This window comes from Pseudophryne corroboree, chromosome 1, assembly GCF_028390025.1.
Source record: "Pseudophryne corroboree isolate aPseCor3 chromosome 1, aPseCor3.hap2, whole genome shotgun sequence".
In the NCBI taxonomy this organism is placed as follows: Eukaryota; Metazoa; Chordata; class Amphibia; order Anura; family Myobatrachidae; genus Pseudophryne; species Pseudophryne corroboree.
The window spans coordinates 124,631,974-124,650,238 of NC_086444.1; the positions used below are offsets into that span (position 1 = coordinate 124,631,974).

At 48.9% G+C, this 18,265-nt stretch overlaps 1 protein-coding gene across 3 annotated transcripts in view; it reads left to right on the top strand.

Moving 5' to 3' along the window:
* RAB3C (RAB3C, member RAS oncogene family) overlaps positions 1-18,265 on the top strand; it is a 509,886-nt gene that overhangs the window by 472,413 nt on the left and 19,208 nt on the right. For all 3 annotated transcript variants that reach the window (XM_063962720.1, XM_063962713.1, XM_063962707.1), the window contains exon 4: positions 12,634-12,758. In XM_063962720.1, coding sequence (XP_063818790.1) covers positions 12,634-12,758 — 125 coding nt within the window. The remainder of the gene's footprint in view (positions 1-12,633; positions 12,759-18,265) is intronic.

Below are 18,265 nucleotides of genomic sequence, written 5' to 3' on the forward strand. Positions count from 1 at the left end.
GCTCGCCACACTGTCGGTATGTCGGCGGTCGGGCTCCCGGCGCCGGTATGCTGGTCGCCGGGAGCCCGGCCGCCGGCATACCATACTACACCTGCCTTTATAGTTCTTCTGCAGAGTTGACTATGGGCCTTATTCAGCTTCAGTTGCAAAATCGCAAAACCACAAATCAACTGATTATCAGCCAGCTGTGCTGCAAACGCATTGCATTGCACGATCTGCGATTCTGTTGTGATGGCATCTTGGGGGGATGCATGATCTGCAATTCTGTTGTGATGGCATCTTGGGGGAATGCGATCACAGATTGATTGACAGGCTGCAGCGTGTGTGGATGTGCACATGGCATTTATGAGGAGTGGTTGGAAAAACGCAGGCGTGTCATGGCCGTTTTCGGTGCATGCATCTGACGTCAGTTGCGATTGCTGTGACATAAAACATGGTATGTGTCATTGGTATTTCATTATTCTGAGTAGCCCTGGGTCATCCGCAACTGCTGATGGTACTCATTTTTTGCGATGCATACACAATTCTGCAGTTGCATTTGCAGAATTGAACATGCTGGGCGGCTCTTTCTGTGTGATTCTATGCAGTTGCAGTTCTGCTACAAACCAGTGTGGCTCCGTGTTCATCTATTCGGCTAATTGCGCTTTCCCTCGGAGTGGTTCTTGCATGTATACTGTGCATGCACCGGTCAGATTCCTCTCAGCATGCCGCAGGGTTATTGAAAAAAAACTTTATTGTTTTTTGAATGCATAATCCTTGGCTGTCAGACAGCGCTATGTAAGCAGCTGCAGCTGTCAGAACGTTCAGTCACGAACCATTTGTACATTTACCTGCACATCGGCGCGCTATCATAAAGATAGCAGCGCCGATAATGACAGTGGTGCATGCACAACATCACAATAATACGCGGGGGAGAAGCGGAGACTGCAGCACATTACGTACGCAGTTACCAGTAAACACCATAGTCAGCATCTGATTGACAGTGAGTGGTTTGTAAATTCTATCACGTGATTTGCCACGCCACATCAGTTCTACAAATCAATGCAGGAACAGCAACGATTCTGTACACCGCAGCGCGCCTGTCACCTACGCTACTGCTGCCAAAACACAAATACAGCACAAACATGTAATTAAGCAATCTAAAATTATTCACTTAATGAGACCTACGTTTTCTCTTAAGAAATAGCTTGAAGTTGACATCAGAAAAATAAAACAAAAACATCTCACAGCATCGAGTAATAATGAAGTTCTGAGGTTACATTTAGAGGGAGACATTAATGTTTGGATAAAATACAGGAGTTGTTTTATACACACTGGCCAGTATTTACTAAAAATCAGAGTTTGGCCGAAATCCGGGAATTCACTAAGCACCAATCTCGGCAGTGTTTGGACTATTCGTAATGGTTTGAATGACAACGTTCCCATGTTTACACATGGGACCCCTTTCCCCGACTGCCAGGACCCCCCCTGACTTGTGTCAAAGAGGGTCCCTTCAGCCAATCAGGGAGCGCCACGTCGTGGCACTCTCCTGATTGGCTGTGTGCTCCTGTAGTGTCTGTCAGGCAGCACATGGCACAGATACAATGTAGAGCCTATGCGCTCCATTGTAGCCAATGGTGGGAACTTTGCGGTCAGCGGTGAGGTTACTTTCGGTCAACCGCTGACCGCAAAGTTCCCACCATTGGCTACAATGGAGCACATAGGCGCTACATTGTATCTTTGCCGTGTGCTGCCTGACAGACGCTACAGGAGCACACAGCCAATCAGGAGAGTGCCACGACGTGGCGCTCCCTGATTGGCTGAAGGGACCCTCTTTGACACGAGTCAGGGAGGGTCCTGGCAGTCGGGAAAAGGGGTCCCATGTGTAAACATGGGGCCCCTTTCAGTGCGTGGTCGGGTTTCCGTTTTATTATTTTGCCAAGTACGTGGATTATACAAAGAACAGAAGGTACACTGGATTATGTGAGTATAATTTTTTTCACAGGTACCCCTAGGATTCTACATGGAGAAGAGGACCGAGCCTCGTGGGAACATAGGTAAGTATGTGTGTATGTTGGTGTGCATGTATGTAATAAAGTTGTACTGTCACGGTGTGTGTGTCCTGTTTATATTGGGGTATTTTTTTAGTAGTAGTACTACTACTACAGGTACCAGCGGGCCCGGTTTTCCACCGCATGCTGGGACTTGTGGTTCTCCAAGTACCAGCTTGCGGGGGAGGCTTGCTGGGACTTGTACTGCTACTAAAAACAATATTCACATTTTGTAAACAAGGCTATCGGCCCCCCATCCGCCGCCCTTGGATGGGGGGACAGCCTCGGGCTTCACCCCTGGCCCTTGGGTGGCTGGAGGGGGGGGACCCCTTGATTGAAGGGGTCCCCACTCCTCCAGGGTACCCCGGCCAGGGGTGACTAGTTGGGGTTTTAATGGCACGGCCGCAGGGACCGATATCAAAGTGTCCCCCGGCTGTGGCATTATCTCCCCAGCTAGTGGAGCCCCGTGCTTGTTTCAAAAATACGGTGGACCCCTACGCTTTTTGTACCCCGTATTTTTGGAGCCAGGACCAGGCGCAGAGCCCGGTGCTGGTTGATTAAATATGAGGGAACCCCTGTCATTTTTCCCCCCATATTTTTTCAACCAGGACCGGCTCAAAGAGCCCGAGGCTGGTTATGCTTAGGAGGGGGGACCCCACGCAATTATTTCTAACTTTTTTAAGACTTTAATGAACTTTTTAAGGTACACAATGAAACCCTACACGGATCTCACAGATCCGGCCGGGATTCCTTGTGTTTTGTCAGGCAGTGTTTTACTCATCACTCCCATAAAACACTGCCTGATATTACGAATCACATCGACATCGGAAAAAACGAATGTGCAAAACTCGGCAGCTTAGTGAATGACCGTATCAGGATTCAAAAAGTTGCAGTAAAATGCACCCGATACCATTCGAGATCAAACACCCTTCAAAACGGCAAAAACACGAATATTAGTAAATAAACCCCCACTGAGCCTGATTCCGATTTGGGAATAAAGAAAGAGCATGCACCTGTTCCCTTGCGCTGCGCGAACCATACTGCAATACAAGAGGTGCAAATATGTTACATACATTATATATACCCTCCAACTGTACCTTTTTAGCAGGTACACTACCTTTTTTTACGGTCTGTACCGATTTTTGGCTCTCCAAACTTCCATTGGAAGTATAGGAAAAGGGGCGTGGCCACACACCACTTTACCCATGACCACGCCCCCTTTTCGAATTTGTACAGATTTCTGTGTGTAAAATGTTGGAGGGTATGCATTATATGGCATACAGGGTAAATACTGTCTGCTTTTGTATGTAGCCCACACAGCTTCATTTTTATACTGCAATTTAGATGAGTTTGGACACGCCCCTAAATCTAACTTTCTGCTCGTTTTAAATCTGCCCCTCCTGCAGTGCAGCATGGTTTTACCAAGGTGCAGAGTTACTCGCTCTTTGGGGGTCATTCCGAGTTGATCGCAGCCAGCAACTTTTTGCTGCTGCTGCGATCAACTAGCCACACCTATGGGGGAGTGTATTTTAGCTTAGCAGGGCTGCGATCGCTTGTGCAGTCCTGCTAAGCTAAAAAAAAATCACACAAAACAAAATCAGCCCTATACTACTTATCCTGTCCGATGGATCCAGCGATGATGGGCTCGGCTTTCACGTCACTCCTCTGCCCTCCATTCTGCTGGACACGCCTGCGTTATACTCACCACTCCCCGAAAACGGCTCCAAACGCTTCGGATCCGCTCAGCCACGCCTCCTTCCTGTCAATCTTCTTAGCGGTCGGCTCTGCGACCGCTTCCTTGGCACTGCGCCCGCCGCGCATGCGCTTTCCACACTTTCTTATCCTCACATGCTGGGGGCCGCCCAGCAGTGACGTGCGGTGGGGTGAGGCAGGTATAGTAGAGCCTTTCCTGTAATACTAATGTTTAAACCAGAGTTCTGACTATATAACGTATATGAAAAATACAAAGAATATATTATAAATATCTTCTTTGTATTATTCTAATCACTTTTATAAGCGAAACTACATACTGCTGCTGGAAAATGCCCACATGTATATATTGCTGCACCTGTGTATAATACCCACATGTATATACTGCTGCACAGGTGGAAAATGCCCACATGTATATATTGCTGCACCTGTGTATAATGCCCACATGTATATAGTTATACTGCTGCACAGGTGGAAAATGCCCACATATATATATACTGCTGCACCTGTGTATAATGCCCACATGTATATACTGCTGCACCTGTGTATAATGCCCACATTTATATACTGCTGCACCTGTGTATATTGCTCACATGTACCCTTTGGCTCATGTATTGTGTGTAAATCTGGCTCTAGTACAAGCCATCCTGAGCCATTTACCTCACCGCATGTCCCTGCCGCCCAGTACAGGGCAAGGCTGCCCAGCATGTGTGAGCCGCTTCCTGATGCACCCGCAATTAGTTTGCGGGCACATCGGAACTAAGGTTGACCCCTAGCAGCGCATCCCGGCAATGTGACGTCGAGTTTGCCTCCATCGGCAAACTGCACTGCGGGTCGCATTAGCGGCGGGGTCTGAATGACCCCCTAAATGTAAACGGGTGTTGACTGGATATATTTGTGGCCACTGATATGTTTATGGTAGTCAAAGGCAATTTTTTGGTTCCACAAAAACAGCTAGCTTTTTGCATCATTACTTTATACAGGTTGAGTCTCCCTTATCCAAAATGCTTGGGACCAGAGGTATTTTGGATATGGGATTTTTCCGTATTTTGGAATAATTGCATACCATAATGGGATATCATGGTGATGGGACCCAAGTCTAAGCACAGAATGCATTTATGGTTCATATACACCTTACACACACAGCCTGAAGGTAATTTTAGCCAATATTTTTAACAACTTTGTGCATTAAACAAAGTGTGTGTACATTCACACAATTCATTTATGTTTCATATACACCTTATACACACAGCCTGAAGGTCATTTAATACAATATTTTTTATTATTTTGTGTATTAAACAAGGTTACGAGTACATTGAGCCATCAGAAAACAAAGGTTTCACTATCTCAGTCTCACTCAAAAAATTCCGTATTTCGGAATATTCCGTATTTCGGAATATTTGGATATGGGATACTCAACCTGTACCACTATTTCTCTATCGTCCTAGTGGATGCTGGGGTTCCTGAAAGGACCATGGGGAATAGCGGCTCCGCAGGAGACAGGGCACAAAAAGTAAAGCTTTTCCGATCAGGTGGTGTGCACTGGCTCCTCCCCCTATGACCCTCCTCCAGACTCCAGTTAGATTTTTGTGCCCGGCCGAGAAGGGTGCAATCTAGGTGGCTCTCCTAAAGAGCTGCTTAGAGAAAGTTTAGCTAGGTTTTTTATGTTACAGTGATTCCTGCTGGCAACAGGATCACTGCAGCGAGGGACTGAGGGGAGAAGGAGTCAACTCACCTGCGTGCAGGATGGATTGGCTTCTTGGCTACTGGACATCAAGCTCCAGAGGGACGATCACAGGTACAGCCTGGATGGTCACCGGAGCCGCGCCGCCGGCCCCCTTGCAGATGCTGAAGACAGAAGAGGTCCAGAATCGGCGGCTGAAGACTCCTGCAGTCTTCTAAAGGTAGCGCACAGCACTGCAGCTGTGCGCCATTTTCCTCTCAGCACACTTCACACGGCAGTCACTGAGGGTGCAGGGCGCTGGGAGGGGGGCGCCCTGGGAGGCAAAATGAGTACCTATAAAGGCTAAAAATACCTCACATATAGCCCTAGAGGCTATATGGAGATATTTAACCCCTGCCTGATTTCTCAAAATAGCGGGAGACGAGCCCGCCGGAAAAGGGGCGGGGCCTATCTCCTCAGCACACGGCGCCATTTCCTCTCACAGCTCCGCTGGTCAGGACGGCTCCCAGGTCTCTCCCCTGCACTGCACTACAGAAACAGGGTAAAACAGAGAGGGGGGGCAAATTTATGGCGATATTTTTATATAACAAAGCAGCTATAGGGGAGCACTTATTATAAGGCTATCCCTGATATATATATAGCGCTTTTGGTGTGTGCTGGCAAACTCTCCCTCTGTCTCCCCAAAGGGCTAGTGGGTCCTGTCTTCATTAGGAGCATTCCCTGTGTGTCTGCTGTGTGTCGGTACGTGTGTGTCGACATGTATGAGGACGATATTGGTGTGGAGGCGGAGCAATTGCCAAATATGGGGATGTCACCTCCTAGGGGGTCGACACCAGAATGGATGCCTTTATTTATGGAACTACGGGATAGTGTCAACACGCTAAAGCAGTCGTTTGACGACATGAGACGGCCGGACAATCAATTAGTGCCTGTCCAGGCGACTCAAACACCGTCAGGGGCTGTGAAACGCCCTTTGCCTCAGTCGGTCGACACAGACCCAGACACAGGCGATGACTCCAGTGGTGACGGTGACGAATCAACCGTATTTTCCAGTAGGGCCACACGTTATATGATTTTGGCAATGAAGGAGGCGTTACATTTAGCTGATACTACAGGTACCACTAAACAGGGTATTATGTGGGGTATGAAAAAACTACCTATAGTTTTTCCTGAATCAGAAGAACTAAATGACGTGTGTAATGAAGCGTGGGTTGCCCCTGATAAAAAGCTGATAATTTCAAAGAAATTATTGGCATTATACCCTTTCCCGCCAGAGGTTAGGGAGCGCTGGGAAACACCTCCTAGGGTGGACAAGGCGCTAACACGCTTATCTAAACAAGTGGCGTTACCCTCTCCTGAGACGGCCGCACTTAAAGATCCATCAGATAGGAGGATGGAAAATATCCAAAAAAGTATATACACACATGCAGGTGTTATACTACGACCAGCTGTAGCAACTGCCTGGATGGGCAGTGCGGGGGTAGTTTGGTCAGAATCCCTGATTGAAAATATTGATACCCTGGACAGGGACAATATTTTACTGTCGTTAGAACAAATAAAGGATGCATTTCTTTATATGCGTGATGCACAGAGGGATATATGCACACTGGCATCACGGGTAAGTGCTATGTCCATTTCGGCCAGAAGAGCTTTATGGACGCGACAGTGGACAGGCGATGCGGATTCAAAACGGCATATGGAAGTTTTGCCGTATAAGGGGGAGGAGTTATTTGGAGTCGGTCTATCAGATTTGGTGGCCACGGCTACAGCCGGGAAATCCACCTTTCTACCTCAAGTCACTCCCCAACAGAAAAAGGCACCGACTTTTCAACCGCAGCCCTTTCGTTCCTTTAAAAATAAGAGAGCAAAGGGCTATTCATATTTGCCACGAGGCAAAGGTCGAGGGAAGAGACAGCAACACGCAGCTCCTTCCCAGGATCAGAAGCCCTCCCCGGCTTCTACAAAAGCCTCAGCATGACGCTGGGGCTTCTCAAGCGGACTCGGGGACGGTGGGCGGTCGTCTCAAAAATTACAGCGCGCAGTGGGCTCACTCGCAAGTAGATCCCTGGATCCTGCAGATAATATCTCAGGGATACAGGTTGGAATTAGAGACAGATCCACCTCGCCGTTTCCTGAGGTCTGCTTTACCAACGTCCCCCTCCGAAAGGGAGACGGTGTTGGAAGCCATTCACAAGCTGTACTCTCAGCAGGTGATAGTCAAGGTACCTCTTCTGCAACAAGGGAAGGGGTATTATTCCACTCTTTTTGTGGTACCGAAGCCGGATGGCTCGGTAAGGCCTATTCTAAATCTGAAGTCCTTGAACCTGTACATAAAGAAGTTCAAGTTCAAAATGGAGTCACTCAGAGCAGTGATAGCGAACCTGGAAGAGGGGGACTTTATGGTATCCTTGGACATCAAGGATGCGTATCTCCACGTTCCAATTTACCCCTCACACCAGGGGTACCTCAGGTTCGTTGTACAAAACTGTCACTATCAGTTTCAGACGCTGCCGTTCGGATTGTCCACGGCACCTCGGATCTTTACAAAGGTAATGGCCGAGATGATGATTCTTCTTCGAAGAAAAGGCGTATTAATTATCCCATACTTGGACGATCTCCTAATAAGGGCGAGGTCCAGAGAACAGCTAGAGATGGGATTAGCACTGTCTCAAGAAGTGCTAAAACAGCACGGGTGGATTCTGAATATTCCAAAATCCCAGTTAATGCCGACAACTCGTCTGCTGTTCCTAGGGATGATTCTGGACACGGTTCAGAAAAAGGTTTTTCTCCCGGAGGAAAAAGCCAAGGAGTTATCCGAGCTTGTCAGGAACCTCCTAAAACCAGGAAAGGTGTCTGTACATCAATGCACAAGAGTCCTGGGAAAAATGGTGGCTTCTTACGAAGCGATTCCATTCGGCAGATTCCACGCAAGAATTTTCCAAAGGGATCTGTTGGACAAATGGTCAGGGTCGCATCTTCAGATGCACCTACGGATAACCCTGTCTCCAAGGACAAGGGTGTCTCTTCTGTGGTGGTTGCAGAGTGCTCATCTATTGGAGGGCCGCAGATTCGGCATACAGGATTGGATCCTGGTGACCACGGACGCCAGCCTGAGAGGCTGGGGAGCAGTCACACAAGGAAGAAACTTCCAGGGAGTATGGACGAGCCTGGAAACGTCTCTTCACATAAACATTCTGGAACTAAGAGCAATATACAATGCTCTAAACCAGGCAGAACCTCTGCTTCAGGGAAAACCGGTATTGATCCAGTCGGACAACATCACGGCAGTCGCCCATGTGAACAGACAGGGCGGCACAAGAAGCAGGAGGGCAATGGCAGAAGCTGCAAGGATTCTTCGCTGGGCAGAGAATCATGTGATAGCACTGTCAGCAGTGTTCATCCCGGGAGTGGACAACTGGGAAGCAGACTTCCTCAGCAGACACGATCTTCACCCGGGAGAGTGGGGACTTCATCCAGAAGTCTTCCACATGCTGGTAACCCGTTGGGAAAGACCAATGGTGGACATGATGGCGTCTCGCCTCAACAAAAAACTGGACAGGTATTGCGCCAGGTCAAGAGATCCGCAGGCAATAGCTGTGGACGCGCTGGTAACGCCTTGGGTGTACCAGTCGGTGTATGTGTTTCCTCCTCTGCCTCTCATACCAAAAGTATTGAGAATTATACGGCAAAGAGGCGTAAGAACGATACTAGTGGTTCCGGATTGGCCAAGGAGGACTTGGTACCCGGAACTTCAAGAGATGATCACGGAAGATCCGTGGCCTCTACCTCTAAGGAGGGACTTGCTTCAGCAGGGTCCCTGTCTGTTTCAAGACTTACCGCGGCTGCGTTTGACGGCATGGCGGTTGAACGCCGGATCCTAAAGGAAAGAGGCATGCCGGAAGAAGTCATTCCTACTTTGATTAAAGCAAGGAAGGAAGTAACCGTGCAACATTATCACCGAATTTGGCGAAAATATGTTGCGTGGTGCGAAGATCGGAGTGCTCCGACGGAGGAATTTCAACTGGGTCGATTCCTACATTTCCTGCAATCAGGATTGTCAATGGGTCTCAAATTGGGATCTATTAAGGTTCAAATTTCGGCCCTGTCGATTTTCTTTCAAAAAGAATTGGCTTCAGTCCCTGAAGTCCAGATCTTTGTTAAGGGAGTGCTGCATATACAGCCTCCTGTGGTGCCTCCAGTGGCACCGTGGGATCTAAATGTGGTTTTGGACTTCCTAAAATCTCATTGGTTTGAACCACTAAAAAAGGTGGATTTGAAATATCTCACATGGAAAGTGACCATGCTTCTAGCCCTGGCTTCTGCCAGGAGAGTGTCAGAATTGGCAGCTTTATCTTACAAAAGCCCATATCTGATTTTCCATTCGGACAGGGCAGAACTGCGGACTCGTCCGCATTTTCTCCCTAAGGTGGTGTCAGCATTTCATCTGAACCAGCCTATTGTAGTGCCTGCGGCTACAAGTGACTTGGAGGACTCCAAGTTACTGGACGTTGTCAGAGCATTAAAAATATATATTGCAAGGACAGCTGGAGTCAGAAAATCTGACTCGTTGTTTATATTGTATGCACCCAACAAGATGGGTGCTCCTGCGTCTAAGCAGACGATTGCTCGTTGGATCTGTAGCACAATCCAACTTGCACATTCTGTGGCAGGCTTGCCACAGCCTAAATCTGTAAAGGCCCACTCCACAAGGAAGGTGGGCTCATCTTGGGCGGCTGCCCGAGGGGTCTCGGCATTACAACTTTGCCGAGCAGCTACGTGGTCAGGGGAGAACACGTTTGTAAAATTTTACAAATTTGATACTCTGGCTAAGGAGGACCTGGAGTTCTCTCATTCGGTGCTGCAGAGTCATCCGCACTCTCCCGCCCGTTTGGGAGCTTTGGTATAATCCCCATGGTCCTTTCAGGAACCCCAGCATCCACTAGGACGATAGAGAAAATAAGATTTTACTTACCGATAAATCTATTTCTCGGAGTCCGTAGTGGATGCTGGGCGCCCATCCCAAGTGCGGATTATCTGCATAAGTTGTACATAGTTATTGTTAACTAATTCGGGTTATTGTTGAAGGAAGCCATCTTTCAGAGGCTCCGCTGTTATCATACTGTTAACTGGGTTTAGATCACAAGTTGTACGGTGTGATTGGTGTGGCTGGTATGAGTCTTACCCGGGATTCAAAATCCTCCCTTATTGTGTACGCTCGTCCGGGCACAGTACCTAACTGGAGTCTGGAGGAGGGTCATAGGGGGAGGAGCCAGTGCACACCACCTGATCGGAAAAGCTTTACTTTTTGTGCCCTGTCTCCTGCGGAGCCGCTATTCCCCATGGTCCTTTCAGGAACCCCAGCATCCACTACGGACTCCGAGAAATAGATTTATCGGTAAGTAAAATCTTATTTTCAAGAGGTGCATGCAGTGCCGTAACTAGGCATTTTAGCGCTGTGTGCAAGAAACGACATTGGCGCCCCCCATGTAAGATAGGGGCAGTGCGCGCCGTAGGCGCGTGAAAAATATATAGAGGCGTGGCTTCATGGGGAAGGGGCGTGGCCACAAAATAATAGCAATTCATACTACGGTGCACAGTAGTCTACATTATTCAAATTACGCTGCACAGTAGCGCCACTACACCAGGTAGAGCCCCTTTTATACATTACAGCAGACAGCGTCCCCCTTTTTACACATTACAGCAGACAGTCTCCCTTTTAACACATTGCGGCAGCCAGTCCCCCTTTTTACACATTGCGGCAGACAGCGTCCCCTTTTTTACACATTACAGCAGACAGCGTCCCCTTTTTTAACATTACGGCAGACAGCGTCCCCTTTTTACACATTACAGCAGACAGCGTCCCCGTTTTTACACATTACGGCAGACGGTGTCCCCCTTTGTACACATTGCGGCAGCCAGTCCCCCTTTTTACACATTACGGCAGCCAGTCCCCCTTTTTACACAGTGCAGCAGCCAGTCCCCCTTTTTACACATTGCAGCAGCCAGTCCCCATTTTTACACATTGCGGCAGCAAGTCCCCCTTTTTACACATTGCGGCAGCCAGTCCCCCTTTTTACACATTGCGGCAGCCAGGCCCCCTTTTTACACATTGCGGCAGTCAGTCCCCCTTTTTACACATTATGGCAGACGGTGTCCCCCTGAGAGAGAGAGAGAGAGAGAGATACATACATACTTACCATCTCCCCGCTGACAGGCTCCTCGTGCAGCTCCCTCGGTGCAGGCAGGTGAGTAGGAGGAGGAGGGAGGGGGACTGGAGCCGCAGCAGCGCTATTTCATTGGTAGTAAGCGCCGCTGCAGCATTCCCCTCTCCTTCCGTATTGGCTGCCCGGCGCTGCTGTGGATGCTGGGATGGAGGAACCGCATCCCAGCATCCACAGCAGCGCCGGGCAGCCAATACGGAAGGAGAGGGGGATGCTGCAGCGGCGCTTACTACCAATGAAATAGCGCTGCTGCGGCTCCAGTCCCCCTCCCTCCTCCTCCTTCTCACCTGCCCGGCGCTGTAGCTCTCCTCCACAGCGCGGCGGCGGCGCACGGCGCAGACTTCAGAGGCATGTAATGAGTCAATTTGACTCATTACATGCCGCTGGCCGTGCGCCCTCAGGGCAACTGCGCTGTGTGCCAAGCCCACTTGGCACACACGTAGTTACGGCCCTGGGTGCATGTGATGGCTTTTAGCATACTATAGCAGTAGAGCATCAGTAAGTGCATAGAGCCACAGAAACCAAAATAAATGAGAAAAACTCATTTAAATCTAAAATTGATACATATGAAATTGGTTGGTGGCTCCAATGTTCCATAGGGTTGGGTACAACATCCAGACAGTCAGAATGCCGGCAGCGGGATCCTGTCGGTGAAAATGCTCCCACATTTTTGGTAAGTATTCTAAGGCTAACCCTAACCCACTCCTGCTGGAGCCTAACCCTAACCGTACCCCCGCAGCCTAACCATAACAGTCCGTCTCAGCAGTATCCCCACCCCCGTGCACATCAGAATTTTGACCATTCAGATGCCAACTACATCCCATTCCATATTTGGACAGTTCTGCCCATCATAAAGAGGAAACAGTTCACAGCATGCAAATGACCTCGGTAAACAAGTGAACGAAAATTGGTTCAGGAAGAATCAGCTCTTAATCACTTTAATTTAATTAAATGTCAAAAATAATCAATATGGAATTTCTTGTTTCAGGTCAACGCAAATCAAAACATATTCGTGGGACAACGCCCAAGTTATATTAGTCGGTAACAAATGTGACATGGAAGATGAACGAGTGATCTCAGCAGAGAGAGGAAAACACCTAGCAGAACAACTGGGTGAGTCCTGGGATACGTCACTGCTGTTCTGTATCACATGTCTAATCTCTATGTACTGTATGTTGGGTAATATACATTCACAGTGAAAGTGGCTACATCATAAGTTAATGATTATAACATATGATGGTGGCGGGATGTAATGAAGTCCGAGTTCCGTGCGGGATGCTGGCTGAACTTGGACTTTTTTTAAAGGGGCAATCATGTACAAGGCTAATCCATACCTTGTACACGATTACCCCTATAAAAATAAACATCCGAGTTCGGGCTGCATCTGCGGAACTCGGACTTCATTAAATCCCGCCCAATATGTGAACTACATCTGTGAATATCAGTTGTGCATTACACAGGATTTACAAGCTGGTGTAAGATAAAATCCAGGGGGTCATTCCGAGTTGTTCGCTCATTGACGATTTTCGCAACGGAGTGATTAAGGCGAAAATGCGCATGGTATGCAGTGCGCATGCGCTAAGTATTTTAACACAAAACTTAGTAGATTTACTCACTTCCGAACGAAGAATTTCCATCGTTGAAGTGATCGGAGTGTGACTGTCAGGAAGTGGGTGTTTCTGGGCGGAAACTGACCGTTTTCTGGGAGTGTGCGGAAAAACGCAAGCGTGCCAGGATAAAACGCTGGAGTGTCTGGAGAAATGGGGGAGTGGCTGGCCGAACGCAGGGCGTGTTTGTGACGTCAAACCGGGAACGAAACGGGCTGAGCTGATCGCAGTGTAGGAGTAAGTCTCGAGCTACTCAGAAACTGCTAAGAATTTTCTATTCGCAATTCTGCTAATATTTTATTCGCAATTCTGCTAAGCTAAGATACACTCCCAGAGGGCGGCGGCCTAGCGTGTGCAATGCTGCTAAAATCTGCTAGCGAGCGAACAACTCGGAATGACCCCCCTAGTGAGGATGAACCTTGCTTATATTATGGTGATGATACTATTGTAATATGTACTCACCCCCTACACGCTGTGGAGGCAGCCATATTAAACCAATATTCATGGAAGCACAGCCTATATATTAGCGATATAGGCCCTTATTCAGCTTCAGTAGCAGTTCTGCTAATAAAGCAAAACTGCTACTGCTTACAATCGCAAAGCTGGGGGCCGCCCAACCCATGGCAAGGCCGCCCAGCATGTTAATCACTGCCCAGCGATGCGAACGCAATTCAATTGCTGAAATCGGCAATTAGTGACAGCCCCCTGCATACGCAGTCTGGCTGTGTATGCCGGCACACTGCCACCATGTTTCCGGTCGCAGGAAACGCAGGCGATACCATCGGGCCACCCTGAGAACAGCCATGGCATGCCTGCATTTCCTGGATCACTCTCCCCCATTGCCGCCCCCGAACGCCCGCCGCCTGTCACTCACATTCTCTGATGTGATCGCAAATGTAAAACTTGCGCATGAGCAATTGGCCGAAAAGCGACCATTTGCGATTTTATCAGTATAACAACTGATACTGAATTAGGGCCAGTGCCAAGGCCAGCCATATCCCATTACCAGGGAACGGCTGTAAAAATTTGGCACAAGCATACACAGTGATAGAGTTACCCAGTCCCTTCTACCAGCGCATTGCCGTGGATAACAGGCGTGGTTTAGATAATATGGGTGTGATTCTAGATAGCCAAATGCCTGTACATATATGACAGTTTTTCATGTGAAGGAGTCATAATGCAACACCTAGCAGCCCCATCTGACTAGTACTTATGCAGAGACTTCTCTAATGAACTATCTACAATACACAGAGCATTCTAGTTAATTATTACTATCCGCCAACTTTCTACTGTCGTGACCTCTACACAGTACAAAGAACAGTCTGGAGACCTCTGTGAAAAACAGTGAGCACTCTAATTACCTGTGCCAGTGGTTTTCACACTGTGAGTCATGATCACAAAGTGGGTTGCAAGCACCATGTGACGGGGTGGCAGGGCCGCCAAACGACAGCACTGCAACTATCAGTATTAAACACACTTAGGACCTAATTCAGACCTGACCGTAGATGTGCTAAATTTATCACATCTACGATCCGTCTTCAGACATGAGGGGACGACGCCCAGCACAGGAGTGATCCGACCCGCATGTCAGGCCCGACACCTCCCCCCCCCCCCCCGCACAAGTACAAAAGCATTGCATGTGGTATCACGCAGCCGCCGCGGCCCGCCCCCCCCCCCCCCCCCCCCCCCCCCCTTCCCCAACGATCCGGGCACGCCTGCATTGCCTGGACCGTACCCCATAAACGGCGGCCAAACGCAGGCGGCACGCCCCCTCCCGCCCAGCATCCACCTCGGCTGTCTGGCATGCGCCGGCACACTGTGGCGCCGGCGCAGTTCAGAACTGATCGCTGCTGTGCGAATACACACAGCAGCGATCAGGTCTGAATTAGCCCCATAGAGTATTTACATATACTGGTTGAGTATACAATATCCAAATATTCCGATATGCAGAATTTTTTATGTGAGACTGAGATAGTAAAACCTTTGTTTTCTGATGGCTCTATGTGCACAAACTTTGTTTAATACACAAGGTTATTAAAAATATTGGCTAAAATTACCTTCCTGCTGTGTGTATAAGGTGTATATGAAACATAAATGCATTCTCTGCTTAGACTTGGGTCCCATCGCCATGATATCTCAGTGTGTTATGCAATTATTCCAAAATACGAACAAATCAGATATCCAAAATATTTCTTGTCCCAAGCATTTTGGATATGGGATACTCAACCTGTATATGCCTGTCTGGGACTCCTGAGTTTCTAGCCTAATAAGAACCCATAGATGGCTTGCTGTTGAATAATCTGTTTTTCCTCCCTTGTGTGGACCCTGCCACCTTTGATTCCTGGACCTCACGCAATATAAAGTCTTTGCAAGACTTCATTTCTGAAGTTCTCTGAACAGGGTCACTTCAGTATTAGAAATAAACTCATTACCTCCAGATAGAGAACATGTACTCTTCTATGATGGCTTCAACTGTAGAGTCTCATTATCTTCAGGTGAAGAGCCCTTCTGCCTCCAGAAATCAAAATCAAAGGGACTGATTTGCAGGGGTGTATCTTCCTATTGGCCAGGATGGCACTTGCCAGGGGCGCCGACCAAGAGGGGGGCGCCGCCTGGCAGTGCCACCCGCGCCAGGGGGTAGAATTACATAGTAGTTCTCACTGAGTACATCCCTTAGCAGTGCTCATTCCCTGCCGGACTCTCAGAAGCGTATTGCACTCTGACACTCTCTGTGACTACAGTCACAATCATTGTGAATATAGCCGGGGAGCGGGGCACTTCCAGGTATGGGGAGGGGCGAGGCACCTCCTCTTCCTCATCCACTCCCCTTCTCATTGGTCCCACGTGGTCTGTCACTAAACACCAGCCAATACAATCAGCACCAGTCAGCAGTGCAGTATGAGCATACAGTACCTGTACATTTTCTGTGGTACCACAGCTGCACTGCATGGTCTATCCTGGCAGTCTGGATCACAGCTTACAAAGAGCTCTGTATGGAGAGGTATCTAGACCAGTGACTGCCTGTCCAGCTGTGTTGAGACTACAAGTCCCAGCACACCTTGTCAGTTGGATTTGCTGGGACACGTATTGCAATCACACCTAGAGAGGGGTTTTTAACTGTATGTACAGATGTGTCCACATACATCTTTGCTATATCCCGCCATGTATGGCACAGTTTTGCATGCCATAGACTCAGAGATTTAGCCATGCCTTGTGATTTTTTTTAATTTGCTTCTTTAATATATTACTTTATACATAATCTATTATGGCAAACAAAAAATGTAAAATTCATCCACTCGCTACTCGTGAAAAACAGCTTAGCCGTGTTTTGCATGTTGTGCCAAATTTGTAAAAAAGCAAAGATGTAAGTGGACACATCTGTATGTGTGCATATATCCCCTCGGTGCCCCTGTCCACACCCTCCTTGTTATTCCCCCTTAGTGTCACTGCCCGCACCATCCCTGTAACTGCCGCCTCAGTGACCCTGCTCATACACTCCTGCAATTCCCTCTCAGTGTCCCTGCCTGCACCTTTCCCATAATTCCCCCTCAGTATCCCTGCTCACACCCTCCCCGTAATTCCCTCTCAGTGTCCCTTCCCGCACCCTAACCGTAATTCCCACTCAGTGTCCCTGCCTGCACACTCCTCGTAATTCCCCCTCAGTCTCCCTGCCTGCACCCTCCCCGTAATTCCCCCTCAGTCTCCCTGCCCGCACCCTCCTCGTAATTCCTCCTCAGTGTCCCTGCTGGCACCCTCCCCGTAATTCCATCTCAGTGTCCCTGCCCGCACCCTCCTCGTAATTCCTCCTCAGCAGGGCTGTAACTAGGTGTGTGCCAGCGGTGCCTGGCACACAGCGCACATGCACTATGGGCGCAGTACCGCTGGTAACACCCATAGTTCCGCAATGCAATGTGAGCCTGCGGTAGTTAAAGCCCTGCCCCCACCCTCGGAAACATGAGCTTACAGTACAGCCAGACCACTCGCCCCCCCCTCCACCAGAGGTTATAATGAGCCACGGCAATACTGCCCGATCCCCTCCGCCACCACCGAAGGTTAAAGTGAGCTGCGGGTTGCTGTAGTGCCCGATCCTCCCCTCACCTCGCACCCGCTCCTGCCAGAGTTACAATGCAGTGTATACAACGGCAACCCGGCAGTCTTGTCCTCCCCCTCCTGCCTGGAAGTTACAGTGACGATCTTCTGCACTCCTGTAGACCTGTACTCCCAGGGGACATGCCAGCTGAAAATCTCTAGATCTACAACCACACACAGCGGCAGTGAGCGGCCAGCGAGCTCCAGGACTGCACCTAAGCAGCACCTCTGCCCCAGCCTGTGCTTGTCAGTGAGCGGCCTGGTCTCCGGGCAACGGATTGACAGTGTCCCATGAGATCAGGATCATGCAGCAGCCACACAACTACAACTGGGTGAGCAGAACAGCAGCAAGTGGTAGGGAATCTTCATGCCAGCCCTTAGAAAGGTGAGAGGAGTGTCTGGGTCCTGATGCTGTGGAACTACAAGTCCCATCATGCCCTGACAGACATTACATGATAGAGCATGCTTGGACTTGTGGTTCCACCATAGCTGGAGAGCAGACATTGCCTACCTCTGAGTTCTCATGATTATTGTACAGGGCCGTAGCTAGGTGTGTGCCGAGTGTTCTCGGCCCACAGTACATAGGCACTGAGGACAGAGAACCGCAAGTAATGTGTAAAAGGGAGCTCTGCCTGCTGTAACGTGTAAAAGGGAGCTCTGTCTGCCGTAATGTGTAAAAGGGAGCTCTGCCTGCCGTAACGTGTAAAAGGGAGCTCTGCCTGCCGTAACGTGTAAAAGGGAGCTCTGCCTGCCGTAATGTATAATAGGGGCTCTACCTGGAGTAATGTGTAAAATGGGGCTCTACCTGGCGTAATGTGTGTAAGTGGCGTCATTTGATTAATGGAGGACACTGTGCAGCGTAATATGAATTGGTATTATTTTGTTGCCACGCCCCTAACACATAAAGCCACACCCCTATAGTTT